This window comes from Gouania willdenowi, chromosome 19, assembly GCF_900634775.1.
Source record: "Gouania willdenowi chromosome 19, fGouWil2.1, whole genome shotgun sequence".
Taxonomy (NCBI): domain Eukaryota; kingdom Metazoa; phylum Chordata; class Actinopteri; order Blenniiformes; family Gobiesocidae; genus Gouania; species Gouania willdenowi.
This window is the reverse complement of record NC_041062.1, coordinates 10,579,983-10,594,590: the sequence shown is the minus strand read 5'-3', so window position 1 is coordinate 10,594,590 and position 14,608 is coordinate 10,579,983. Positions and strand designations below refer to the sequence as shown.

The window sequence follows — 14,608 nt, the reverse complement described above, 5'->3', positions numbered from 1 at the left end:
TGGTATCCTTCCCAGCCAACATCAAGGAAAGAACCACTCAGACAGAATTAGTTTTGCATTCAATATAAAATAGTTGTGGTTTATTCTTTTGGGAACAAAAAAAATGGCAACAGCTAAGTGTCACTTCTCATATTGGGCGATATCTACAGGAAAGAAACATCAATGATTCCTTCGATCCGTTACCACTTCCACCAGGTTAAAAAAAATGATCATGACCCAATGTTAAACATGTGGTTTGCCTTTTTCACATTGTGTCTATTCTGAACATTAAAACGTGTTCAAATCATTAGTTTTCCTTCAGTCTTTAAGCCTGCAAAGAAAATAAGTTCATTTTTTCTTACCCGTGGTGAAAAGACTTTAGATTTTAGATGATTTTTAAAACAAAAGTTTACAATTTTCTGTGGAGAAAAAATAAAAAATTGAAATGACACTTATGAGAAAAATTAAATTAAATACAAAGTTTGTAACGAAGACATCAACATGCCTGATTAAATCCATGTTCTATCATCCTTTTTGGACTTTATTTCTCTTTTAGTTTTTACCTGCCTGGTTAGGTCTGTTGAAACCTTGGACATTGTTTTCTCTCAAGGGCCACGAGGAAATTCACGCACAACAGAATAAAAATGTCCGAAAGAATGACATCCAGTTGTGCATACATTGTGTCTTCTTCATTCCATTTGATCCAGCCATCTATAAAACTAATACGGATGCAGGTGAAGCTTGTAGAGTCTACACGAGGGCACGTGTGCTGCTTTAGTTTAATGATGATTCTTCTTTAAAGGGTTCTTGTTCTCTGGACCAGCTCACTTCAGTGTGTGCTTGCCTACAGTATTTCTACTCGACTGCTGGTAAAGGTTGATAACGGATTACCTGTGGCTTTAGTGCAATATTCCTCCCTGTTTGACTAGCCCTTGGTGGTCTTTCTTGGGGGGAAGGGCTCATAGTGTGTAAGAACAGGCCCAATTTACTATCTTTAGTCTCTCCCAGGCTTCTCTGAACAATCCACACAGAGAACAGAGCAGAAAGAAGCCTTGCCATCACCTCTTAAGACTTTTCCTCTATGTAATAGTCCTTCAAGCCTCCACGTCTCCAGACTGTTGGCCCTGGTTGGCCTAATGTGCACTGTTTTCTTCCTCCTGAGCAGTCTCCTTAGTTCAAGCAGGATGTCCAAGAGTGTAGGTGTCACACACAGAAAAGAGCTCTGACCTTGTTTAGACAAAGCCAAGAAGAAAAGGGAAGGGGGTCGTGGGTTTAGCTTTTTTTTTGTAAACAACAAACATCCACTTCACAAGCCCACCTGTCCCTCGCTTCCATCTAGTCGTCCTCCTTCTACCCTCCGTTTTCAGAAGAGACTAATTACAGCAGGTTCTGGAAGGAAGGGGCAGATTCAAGGGGAGCCTCTAGGTAGTGTAGTGGGTAACAGCAAGGGGAGAGGTTGTCCCTGTGTCTTTGGGGAAGGGTGTGTGTGTGTGCATGTATTTAGACTCGTGCGAGGCTGTTAAGACTGTTTGAGACGCTTGCGTGGAGGTCCGAGGAAAGGGCATTGAGCTGAAGCCAGAGAGCGATACGCTTCAGCCACCAGGTGTGGGTGAGACGCCACCATGGACTTCCAGCCTGCCGTCTCCATCACCTCTGCAGCGTGACTGAAAACACAACATCAACAATTATAAGACAGTGTTCCTGTGTGCAGGGTTGGGGTCAATTATAAATGTAATTGTGTAATTGATAATTAACAAGTTCTGATGAACTACGGCCGGGCCCGTGGAATAGCACGTACCACGTTCCCAAAAATTCAGTCAAAAAAAAATCTCTGAGAGGCTCTTGACATCCGCTCATAGAATATCCATGTCAAATTACAGCTCGATTCAACAAGCATGAAAAGAGAAGAAGTCCTGGCGCCCCCGTGGCACATATGGAGTAATGGGGTCCATTCAAAAATTGGTACGTGTCAATGACTCGGTACCACCAACTGTCGCAATATTTGACTCACAAATAAATGAGAAAACGACTTTAATAGAAATTGCCGGAAAGGGGGGGGGGCCTCGGGCCCCTAATCGAATTGTGCGAGGCATAATCGTAATCCACATTGAATTACCTTTGAAACGATATATCACACGACTATGTTCCCAGAAATTTGGAAATTACCGAAAATGGGGGGTTGGCCCCCAGGCCCCATTTAAAGAAAGGGCTCCGAGTATTCATACCAAACTGCATTTCAATCTAACGAGAACTAACAGAGGAGTAGTCATTTGAAAAATGGGTCCCTGTCACCCCCATGACACGTACGGGGTAATGTGCCCCATTTATTTATTAGTAAGTGCCAATGATTTGGTACCACCAACCATCGTAATATTTGACTCGCAAATAAATGAGAAATCGACTTTCGTTTTTTATTTTTTCTTTCGGGGCAACAAATTGAAAATCGGGCTCCGAGCGTCAATGCGTACACATCTATGGATTATAGCGACCACATTTCAGCCCGATCCGTTCATGAAAAACAGAGGAGCAGCGATTTTAACTAATGTACACAACAAGAAGAAGAAGAACAAAGTGAGTAGCGTTCTGAGTCCAGTAGCCTGAAAAACATACGTACAGCCCCAGTCTGATGGAAGTGTGACTAGTTTCTGTCTGTTGTTCATGTAAAGGAAGAGAGCCACAAGGATTTCATTATGATCCTATACTGCACTAAACACAATGTACATAAGCACAGTGATGGCTTTAGACACAGGCTATAATCACACATTCGTCCCTAAATCAACAGACAACGTGATGACAGCCTTGATGAGAAGTCAGGTCGGCCTGACTTTGCTGAAAAAGCCTCGACAGGATTTAATAACCTGAAACAGCCCACTCTGTGAGAGCAGGTGTGGAACAAAACCACAATAATAACCAAGAGAGAGCAAACACAAGACCAAGCATTGTTAGTAATGGTGCAAAAAAAAAAAATAAGACAAGAAAAAGAAAGACTAAACGTACATTAGATGCTGAGGTGTGAATCTGCAAAAGAAGTCACACCGGCTCATGAGTACCGGTACTTGTTTGCGTGTGAACTCACTAGTTGATGAAGTCCACGGCCTGCGTTTTCAGTTGGTCGGCGCTGTGCAGGTCAGCCAGGATGAGGATCTCAGCAGCATTTTCTACAGACAGACTGGTGCACAGCGCGTCCTCACACATCACCTTAAGTCTCTCTAGTGCGTACTGGAAAAAAGTGAACCATCAGTGCCACCTAAATATGCCTCATCTATATTTATTTATTTATTTCATACATTTTATAAAAACAAATTTATCTTAAACCCAATAACAAGCAATGCATTCACTCTGTGTTTTTCAAACTTGGGGTCGCCTGAAATGTCTAGTAATTGGTAAGAAAACAAAACTACTAGTTAAAAATTATAGTTTTTTTATTTATTATTATTTTTCACACACAATATCAAACAACTGCATTCTATATTGTCATCTAGTTCAAAAAACAAAATGCATTATAAAAATATCTGAGGTGGGGCATTTTGTCACTTTGTGCACTAATCCTGAAGTATTTGTAACACAACATAACAAACATGATCAAAAACAAGTTCTAGAAAATAAAATGTCTCTGGGGTCACGAGAAATTTGTGATATCAGAATGGGGTCATGACCCAAAAATGTTTGGGAACCTCTGCATTAATTATTACACTGATTTACGTATATCCATATTTTTGAACAAATGTCGACCAGCCTGATTGTCTTCTCTAAAACAATGACTTTGATCTGGTTCTATAACTGTGATCTGAAGTCATCTCAGAAAATTTCATCACCTTATCAGCTGCTGCAAGCAGGTCATCGGCCATCTTGTCCAAGTTCGGAGCCTTGTCAGTGTAAATGAAGCACATCATCTCTTTGAAAACTTCGGGCTCCACGTCGTTTATCTCCACTCGATTCTGTCAAAGTAGAGAGAATGCTTTTGAAATACTCAGAACAATATTTGTAAAACACCTCACAAATGACCAAGGTTTGTAAGAAAATACTCTCAAATAATATTAATTATCAATGTCCTTTCTTCCAAACCCACTCACCTTTTTGCTCTCCTCCATCTCGTGCTCAAACATGGCGCTGAATACAGGGGAACGAGCTGTGAGGCAAGAACAGGAAACACGGTCTTGTTTGAAGAATTGAAACATCTTGCATCAGCGAGAGAAAAGCTTCTCGTTCTTTTTGTCATTTGTTGCACGGATAATGTTGTACCTGCCAGGATTGCTTTGTGGGCTTGGAACTCCTGACCAGCAACGCAAAGAGAGCAGTCCGTGAAGCGCGAGTTCTCCCACAAACCTCCCAGCTCGTCTGCTAACCGGCAGTCAGGGACCTTCACCATGTTCATGGTGTTCTGACCAGATATGTTCACAGAGTCCTGGACCACGCTTACCTGGAAATAGGGATTCAATTCAACGTCATCATACTGAAAAGAAACGAGTTGAACAGGTGAACAGGAGAGACGTACTTCACAAAAGAGTGTCAACTTGTCATCAGGTAGCAGACCGTTGGCCTCGTCCAGGAGGAAATCTCTCCGGATGAACTTCTTAAAGCCCCAGTCTTTACCCTGGACAAAGCGATACGCCCTCTGGCTTTCTGTAGACATAAGGTACAAAAATAGGATGTTTTTTTATCCTAAAAACCAGATAGCCATCATGTTTCAGTCAGTTGTTGCTCAATGCTCACCCATGGCTTTGGTCTCCTCTCCCTTGGCATTGAGAATAGAGAACTTGAACTTGGCGCGCACCTCGGCCTTTGGACAGCTGACCAGCAGCAGGTAGAGGGACAAATAGTCTTTGCTCTCCTCGTCTAGGCCTTTGGGATTCACTCGCAAACACCTTTTTGAATGTAGAGAGGAGGAAAAAGTGGTTTCATCTACCATAAAAAGATCCATAATCTGATGATAATCTCTCAGAATATCCAAGTGGCCAATGTCTTGCTGGATATTGTGTAATCCTACATGTGATAGAGTGTATTTGTGCCAGGATGCATTCAGACAACTAGCGTAAAGTTTTGGAATACAACAGATAAGCCTTATCCATCTTAATGTACACCAGTGGTCACCAAGTAGTTTGCATGGACTACAACAGTTGCCCGCAGGCCTGTTCTAACTGGAGCACTGGTAACCAATGAGTTGTGTCCAAAATCTGATTTACTTGCCAGGATTCTAAGTCACAAAGATAAATACAGGTGGCAGATGTAGTCAAAGCCATAGTAGAGTTACATACTGCTGCAGAGGTTTTTGTATTAAAATAACCATCTTTTAATGTTCATTTTTACTAAAACATTGGAAAAAAAATTGTTTAAGTGTTGCAGATAGGATTTTGTTTTTGTTTGTTTTTTTAAAATGCAAAGTGGATTTTAGTAAAATATTACAAAATGGTTAAATTGTACAAATGTTACATGTTTTCCAATTAGTTAAAAAGTTGTTAGTTAGTGGCTCGTAAAATAGAACAAAGATTTCCTATGAAATGTGATTAAAATGAAACAATTGCATGAATTAATTTAATTAATTAATTGAATTTTAATTAAAGTGAAACTGTGAACGGTCAGAATTTAAGAGATGTATATCAAACTGGTAGCCTTTCAGATTATTCAGTGCGTTTGAAGTAGCTCTGTTTCAGAAAGGTTGGTGAACACTGCTGTAGAAAAACAGGAGTTGAACAATTGTTGGATTGAATGTGTAAAATGCTTCGCTCAGTCGTCCCTGAACATAATATGGCTCTGCTTTTGAGTAAACCGTACTTTTTTCTTAAATTGTTTTTTTTTTTTAACACATTTAAGATGGACTTTTGGAAACCCACCATTTTAGTTTATCATTGGCCCCAGAAGAGAAGGTGGAGCTCTTAATGACCTCGCCCATCTCCTCACGACAGAAGCTGAAGTTGTTGATGGTCCACATGTATGAGAACTTCACCACTTTGATCTAGAAAAAGAAAGTTTTTCAGCAAAGTGAAGTATAGAAGCTACTGCTGTGTGTGCCTGGTAGGGCTCGCGATACGATACATCGCAATATTTTTTTTGTCCACGATAATGTTATTCTCACGATACAGCGATTCTGCGATAATCAATATATCGCGAGAAATTTAATTCACGATTCACTACAATATCGGTGTCACTGCCGGGGGGGTCTGGCATGCTCGGTTGGAGAGAGGTTGGAGAGGGCGTTAAGAGAGAGGTCATTTAGGTTAGAGAGGGACCGGAGAGGGTCCCATTCCTCTCTCGAACACTCCCTCTATGTCTGCTTCTTCCCTTGTGTGTTTGCTCCTGTACTCCTTCTGGCTTTTGTCTTGCAGGTCCGTGGGATCCTTAGTGTGGAGTTACAGAGTCTCAACAACTCTGTCTCCACCCTTTCCTCTGCACACACCCAACACAGCATAACGTGGATGGCTGTTCATCATAGGAATGGGATCCACACAAGGTTCCTGCTGCTTAACAGAAGGTTTTCCTTGCCGCCATGATGAATTCATGTTGGGTGTGGGATAAATATGTATGTGTATATACGTATATATGCATATGTGTGTATCCATAAAATGAAGAGTCCGTCCTTAAGACTGCTCTACTGTAAAGTGTCTTGAGATACCATTGGTTATGATTTGGCGCTATACAAATAAAATATTGATTGAAGAATGAATGATTGATTGATTGATTGATTGACTGAATAAATTCTGAATTTATCTACTGCACTGAATCCATTTCACAGGAATTACAAAACATTGACAATCAGTTTCACATGAATGACAGCCAAGTAAAACACAGTGTATAGTGCACAGTGGCTCTTATTAACACACACTGACCACAACTAGTCACATGTCCTTGTGTTATGTTTAGGTCTTTAAGGGAAGACTGACACAAAATAATGCTTCACCAAAACATTGTTAATGGTGTTTGTTCAAATTAACTTTAAATCATTCAAAACAAAATGAATGCAGATAATAGTCATTTCAGTGCTAATATTATCAACTTCTCTGTAAACAGACACATGTGAGGGCTGCTTAACAAGCAGAATGAACTTGTTTTATGAAAACTGGGTGGTCTAAGAAACCTGGGCACACATTTGAACTTATACTTAAGTTTAACTTAAACCTACACTGCAGACTGCACAATATACATTTCAGTGCTAATACTAATATCAATGTGTTTTTAGCAAACTTGAAAACCTGAAAACATTTAACTTGTGCTTAGTACTTAACTTAAAAATAAAAAATAAATTAGATCAAATCTATATTTGGCGGGAGTACATCGATTACGTACCGCAAGATGAAATATTGTGATATATCATTGTAACAATATTTTGGCACATCGCTAGTGCCTGATGAGGATGATTTACCTGAGTGTAGCACCAGCTCTCAGCCACAGGCCCGCTGGACATTTCCGCAGGGGGAGGGGGACTCGGGACTCTTGACATTGCCAGGGTGACTGATGGTGTTGGGGTTCAAGTGCTAGGAGGAGAAACCGCTCACTTCCAGAAGTCAATGTTTAGTCCACATGTCCATCGGTGATTGCCTGTAGGAAGTGGGTTTCCCCCTACAGCCAGACAATGTAACTGATTAACTAGTGCAACTGAAATGAAAACTCACCTCACCTGCTGTTATTGCAGGTAAGACTCTAGCTTCAAATTCATGTGACCAAAGTGCGTGCTGCTGGGGTTTGTGTTGGCTTTAGATGAATTGTCCCTGACCCACTCTGGGACAGCAGATCGATGGGCTGTGCTTGTTCTTAGATCAATAGCTGCTGCAATTGCAATTAAGTCTAAAAAATGAACTGTAAATAAACAAGGTGCCTCCCAGGACTGCGACGGAGTTTGGAGGCCACTTCTGAAGCCCAGATTACCTTCAAGTTCTACAGGAGGGCCAATCTGATTAGCAATGCATAGCACGACGAAACCTTGTGTGCGTGAAGTGCCAAACAATTGTTTTAAGAAACAAAACAAATTAGAATTATTTGGTCAATACATTCTTTGCATTTCCCGCTAATGCCCTGTGGTTTAGGGGATGTCAGTATCAAGACGTAAAGAGATCATTTACATTTTTTACCTGTACTATTCTATGTTGATTGTGTCACAAGTGGTTAATCTGTGCATTGTATCATGTTGTTGTTTCTGTTTGTCTGTTGTAAATTAAAGAATTTTTATTTTTTTGTTTTCTTCAAAGCAACAATTGCTACTAGTAACTAAACAGGGCTATAAAAGTTCACCAGAAATCCAATTGATAGCATATTGTTTTAGTATTTTAATGTATATGTTTGGTCTTTCTTTAGTGAAAAAAATATATACAGTATATATATTACTTTACGGACTTAACAGGCTTTGTAAAAAAAAACAAAAACATTTAACTTGGTCACATGACAAGCTATATCAAAGGTAAAAATCCATGTGAAATCATGTTATTATATAGATTCTAATACATTTGTGTTTAAATTAAACATTTAATATTTGGATTTAAATAATAGGCGATACTAGTGAAAAACAAACAGTGCATTGCTACAGGAAGACAACCAGTCAATGTACCAGGTCAGTAACTATAGACTTGTTTCAGCTTGCTACTGCTGTAAAACTTCAGCTTTCGTTCTTAATGACAGTTAATATGCAGATCTGTCATTCCACCAACACGTCCCTTTTTTTTTTTTTTTTAAGTACAATAAATCCTCAAACTCTGAATTAACCACTATTGTTTTGCACAGAAGAAACTAAATGGCATTTTAATTTGTTAGTGTTTTGCTCTTGTGTTGATTACACATAAAAAAAAGTTACAAATGTATCTAGTTTCCTTTCCTTACTGACTGATTTTACAAGTATTCACAATGTCGGTGTGGAAAGCCCCGAGTCTGAAAAAGGGATTGAAGAACAAACCAATCTCCACACTGACTGAACCATCGGTAAAATGAAAGGAGTTGTAGATAAGAGAAGAGAGAAAATGAAAAATAAAATGATAGAAAAGCCAAATGGAAAAAAAAAACAGGTGGCGAATGAAAGCGGGAGCACCATCTGTGGAACCATTCACAGAGATAAATTGCCACCAAAAGAGGTTAGATGGAGAAGGGAAAAAAATGTAGCCGAGGTTTGAGAAAGGAATCAAATACAGATTAAGTTAACTGTACTGAAACTTTAAGCCGCGGCAGCAGCATTAAATTTGCTCCGTATTTCTATTATTGATTGATTGGTATTTATTAATAAAATACATATAGATTTAGGATAACCAAGCTAATGATACTATTTACCAATTAATGGTTGGGACAAAGTAGAGGTATTTAGGTAACAGTTTAGCTGAGTTTCTGTGACAACTGATTTTCTGTTGGCGTCAAACAAATGTTTTACCAACGTATTTTGAAAAAGATTATGGCTAGAAGTAAAATAGACTGCTTAAAGTAAAATAATAATGATAATAATAATAAAGTAACTGGACATTTTTTACATTATTTAAAATTATGTTAAGATTCTACTAAACTGGTACGGTGAAACAAATTCATATTTTGCATTTAACTGAAATAAATATTTTCAATTGCTTTTTGAATTGATTTGAACTTGCTTTCACATTCTAAGACAGAGTTGTCAAACTCATGTTAATTCAGGAGCCAAATATGGACCAGTTTGACCTCAAGTGGGCCATAGATCTTAGGTGGCTTTAACATTATTGTGCACTAGTTTTTAATATTGGTTCAATTCACTTCAAGTTTTTTTTGATTTTGTTACCAATTTTTGTGTAATTTAGAGGCATTTTGCAGAATTGTTTGAGAGAAATTGCAAGATTTGTGGAAAAATTGAGAGTTATTTCCACAATTTGCAATTTAAAATCAAGAAAGAAAAAAGGCAAGCCCCTAAATATATTGTGGAGTTGGTGAATGAGAGATATCTAGACAACTGGATTATTTGGTATTTTACACAAAAAATGAATTATTTGTGTAAAATACCAAATAATCCAATGTGTCATTTTTACTTTTTCCTGCAGGCCAAACTGGATGCTCTAAAGGACCGGATGTGGCCCCTGGGCCTTGAGTTTGACATGTGTGTTCTCGGAGATACATTTTTGTTCAAATTATTAAAAATAATGTAACAAAATGGGGGGGAAAAATCATGTTAAAAATTGCTATACAGGCTATAGTCTTGCACTTTTTCTTCCTTATCTCGTTGTTTTCGCACTCTGCTGTTCACAGATCAATGCTTTCAGTGACCTCTAGATCATCTGAGTTTGAAACCCCTGAGCTAAAGCAAAATAATATATAAATAAGTGACAAGAAGGAAAAAACTATTTATTAGTAACACGCCAAGAAAAAAAAAAGAGAGCCTTAGAAAAAAATAGGACAAGATCTGCATTTTTACAAAGCAAATTTGACTGTAAATACTAACAGTTTTTAAAAGAAAATACATACTGTGTGGAGATGGATTCTATACAGTGGCAGATTTGACCAGAATGTCTTTTTTTGACATTTGGTTCCACTAACCGAGTAAGGGAGAAATCAATCCCTGCTCTAAATTAAAGACTGGAGGAATGGAGACCTTTCAGCTCGCCATTTCCAAGGGGGATGAAAAATTGCAACGCTTGTCGAAGTGTCAGTGAACACAATGTCTGTTTCCAAAGCAGTGGTCATTGAGGAATGCAGTAAGCCACGGACAAACCTTAAAACTATAATTGGTGCGGGGAGCACAGATCGATGGCAGAGCGCGTGTTGGTCCTCTGTGGGAGTGATTTCATATTCTGCCCTTGGTCATGGTGTTTCTCCTTTCCTAAAAACTCAATCTCACAGAGGTATGAACTATTGATTTTGCTACACCGATCAGCTTGCCTCGCTCTCATCCCAGACTTTGTGCAGACCCACAATTACACTGAAGGGGATTTGACGCGGGCAAAAAAAAGAAGGCATTAGCACCCAGGCTTCAGGGCTTCAGCTCCAGGCTGTGCTTCCCCACTAAAGCCCCACTTACTTCACAGGGTACAGGAGGTTAAACGGCACAAGAACCTCAATGCATGTCAATATATCCTGTCGCTCTCGTTGATATCATTACCAACCATTACTGCTACTGTGGGGACTTCAAAGAGCACATGCTAATGTGGGAGGAAATGACAAAGACTTTAAACAGGTCAATGAGCTGATCTTTCTTAGCTGGGTTCTAATGCGTCTAAACAGAAACATGTCTTAAGTTGGGGCCAAACTTGTAAAGATAAAACTTTCCTTAAACAAAAAAAAAGTAAGAAATAATGGTAGCAAATAAAAAGTGTTCAAACTCTCACAAAAATAAAGTGTACAAAAGATATGACTTTTGTTCAATGTCAACAGGTCAAATTAATAAGAAAGTAAGTTAATCATGCAGCTTGTATTAAATCCCTTCAATTCAAATGTATTTATATTGTGCAAATTACAACAATAGTCATCTCAAAGTGCTTATCAGGATGAGTTAGAGCACCTCAATGTTGACAGGTATTCATGGTAACTCAGGATGTGTAATTCAGAATTAAATTTGCATTCAAAATTGAGTGTAACAAGGTGATTTTAAAGAGGATTTAACTTTTATTCTGAAATAAAGAGGAATTAAAGCTCCCACGTAAAAAATTCAAGAAAAAAGCTACTTAACCTCCCACTTTTCTACAGCAAGACATACTTCCTACGGGCACTGCACTAGTCAATATATAAAATTCTTTAAAAATAAAAAATAAAAGAAAAAATCCACATGAATGTCCATCCCGTACAGTAGGGAGAAAAGAAAAAAACTCCCTTTTACTAAACAAGCCAGAATGCTTTAGCATAAAATAAACATACTCATATAGTACACAACTCATCTATGCCTGTATAGCCCTTTAAGAGAGCCACAGCTGGCACAAAGTGCTGTACAGAATAGGTAAAAACAACAGCAAAACAATATAATAAACAAAAAAAATGATGCATATTACTAGATGAAAAACAAATTAGTAGATGACAAACATAAACCGCTAGCAGGAAGACACAATGAGGAAGTGACACAATATGTATTTATCAAGCCGAGATTTGAAAATCCTGATTTTGAGACAAATTTCGGCTATTGCAATTGTGTTGCTACATTGATAGTAAATGTATATCAAATAGTTAAAAAAAGAACAAAAATGTCAGGGTGATTTATATGATTCTAATTCAGAGAAAATAGTACAATTACCAGTAGTCACAAACAAATAGTACAACCTGTACAAAACAAGAGGTGCAAAAGTAACATGAGACAAAATAACTGACGTCATTTCTAATGAAACTCAATGATAAAGACTCCAAAAAAGGAGTTCCACATTGACAGCTATTGACTAGATCCCAGATGTGATGACACCATCGTAAATCTGCTGTATTTGGTTACGTACAAATACGTACTCAATACAAAATAGTTCCCAGTTTCCCCACACCATTGCAAGCACAGCAGCACCCTCTGCTAAAAATGCATCAAAGTGTCTACTGATACGGAAACGTACGTTTTCCAGACCTTTTCTACATAAACGTTATGTGCCTGTGTTTTTTAACCGTGCCAGGATGGCCGAGTGGTCTACGGTGCCGCTCTCAATGATCCTTCCTTCGCACTTTTGTCATATATATATATATATATATATATTTAACACGGAAAATTCCACCTTTAAAATTACATAAACGAAAAAAATAAACACTTTAGGGTATTTCCTGGGTTAGGGTTAAAAATACATATATGAGAAAAATACAAATTTTAGGGTATTTCCTAGGTTAGGGATAGGGTTTAAAATACATATACAAAAAAATATAAACATTTTAGGATATTTCCTGGGTTAGGGCTAAAATAAAAGAGTTAGCGGGGCAGCTAAAAATAAATGTGAGCGAAAATAAAACTGACGGAACATTAAGTCACGTGGTGCACCTATCGCGTCACCTAAACTGGCCAATGATGGGCGCTGCGTGTGAATAGAAATGACCTCATCACACGTGTTCGTATGAATAGCCACTGCCTTCATGCATTGGTGGTAAATCCATAGTCAAATTCAGTCCCTACTATCCACACATCGCTGTCTCGTTGTGCCTCAGTATTAAAATCCTTTACATACCTTCAAACCGCAGGTTATTGTGGCTACTGTTGCCATCCCAACAATTCAAACCAGTCTAACTATTATCCACACCTTTCACGTCACCATTATGTAAACTCTAGACATGTCTGTGCATAATTATCCAACACAATCACAAGATTCTCTTTCACTCTAACCATCAATAACCCAGCCTTGATCAGCGGTACTCACATTCCCTGACTTAGAGTAAATACATAGTTACATTCTACATAGTCACTTAACACACTGTATATGTCAAACAATAAATACGAGTTTTACAGGCAACCTTTTAATCTGTTTCTATCTTGGATCATTGCTACTAATGGAAACACCCCGATGACCTCTAATAAACGCTATTAAGTATTGGCTAGAACTTATTAATCATGATTAATTAATCAAAAGTCAAAGGTCTCACCATTAGTATTATAAAAGTTTAGATTAAATACATAATACACCAATGCAGCAAGCAGTTACAAAAAAAAGGTCAGATGTAGTCGTACTTCATGTACTTGGGTTAAATTTCTCAACTCTCAGTTTCATGAAGGCAGTGACAGGAACAGTCAACAATAAACACATAAATTATATAAAATAAATATATAACAGTGTATTATTTTGGATATACAGGTAAATATACCACTTAAACCACCTGTAGAAAAAAAATTGTCATACATATTCGCAAATTCATTTCGTGTGTAAATCGTCCTCTGAAGGAAAATCTAAATAATTTGACACAGCACGGCGACTGCTAACCCGACCCAGCTAGCATGCTAGGCTAGCCACTGGCCGAAAGAGGGTCGGAACAATTTAAAAAAAATACTACTAAAAAAACACAAGTACAAGCATTGAACATGGAGTATTCGGATTTCTGTCGCTATACAATCGTGACTTGTTTGAATTAGCAACAAACTCACCTTAAAGTTGGATTAATTTATACCGTTACTTTTGTGAGGTCCTCTGTTGTTGTTAGCTAGCTTGGTACACGAGAAAGCCTCAATGGCGTTGCTGCAGAAACAGCGCCACCACGTGATTCGGAGGTTTTACACAAGTGTCAAATAAAGTTATAAAAAAAATAATTATCTGCATCTGGGACCAAATAATAAGAATGGTTTCCAAAGTCCTAATAATTTCAACTACTAAAATCACTATATGAAACAGAAAACCATTTTCTTTAAAATTTCAATAAAGTCTTTTAACATTAATAATAATAATAATAAAAAAACATAGATATTTTTCAATGTATTTTTAAAATTTGATAAATTTTTCCGATTTATGTCTGTACTAGTTTTTATATTTTTGCATAATTATTTCCTGTCAACTGTGTATTGTGTTGCAGCAACAATGGAATTAATTGGATCAATAAAGGCATATTCTGTTCTAAATAAAATAGAAATGTTAAATAATTTATGTAAAAACACAAATTAATAATTGTTATACTTTTAATAATAGGATATGCATTAGCATGCATCCAGCTTTTAGTTTAGCTTTATACTGTATATGAGTTATTGCTGCCACTACATTTAAATAGATCTCCCTACACTTCATTTAATGGCATTAGTGGTTCAAAATAATTGACATTTCTGTTC

At 37.7% G+C, this 14,608-nt stretch overlaps 1 protein-coding gene across 1 annotated transcript; it reads right to left on the bottom strand.

Annotated features, from left to right (window-relative positions):
* Positions 1–51: 51 nt before the first annotated feature.
* On the bottom strand, positions 52–14,021 carry spop (speckle type BTB/POZ protein). Its single transcript, XM_028476605.1, has 10 exons — positions 13,937–14,021; positions 7,337–7,533; positions 5,811–5,932; positions 4,693–4,844; positions 4,475–4,602; positions 4,222–4,399; positions 4,053–4,108; positions 3,795–3,917; positions 3,056–3,198; positions 52–1,643 (listed from the first exon to the last, which is right to left on the bottom strand). Exons 2-10 carry the CDS (start codon positions 7,412–7,414, stop codon positions 1,499–1,501), a joined length of 1,125 nt encoding a protein of 374 aa, XP_028332406.1. The 5' UTR covers positions 7,415–7,533; positions 13,937–14,021; the 3' UTR covers positions 52–1,498.
* Between the last annotated feature and the right edge of the window lie 587 nt (positions 14,022–14,608).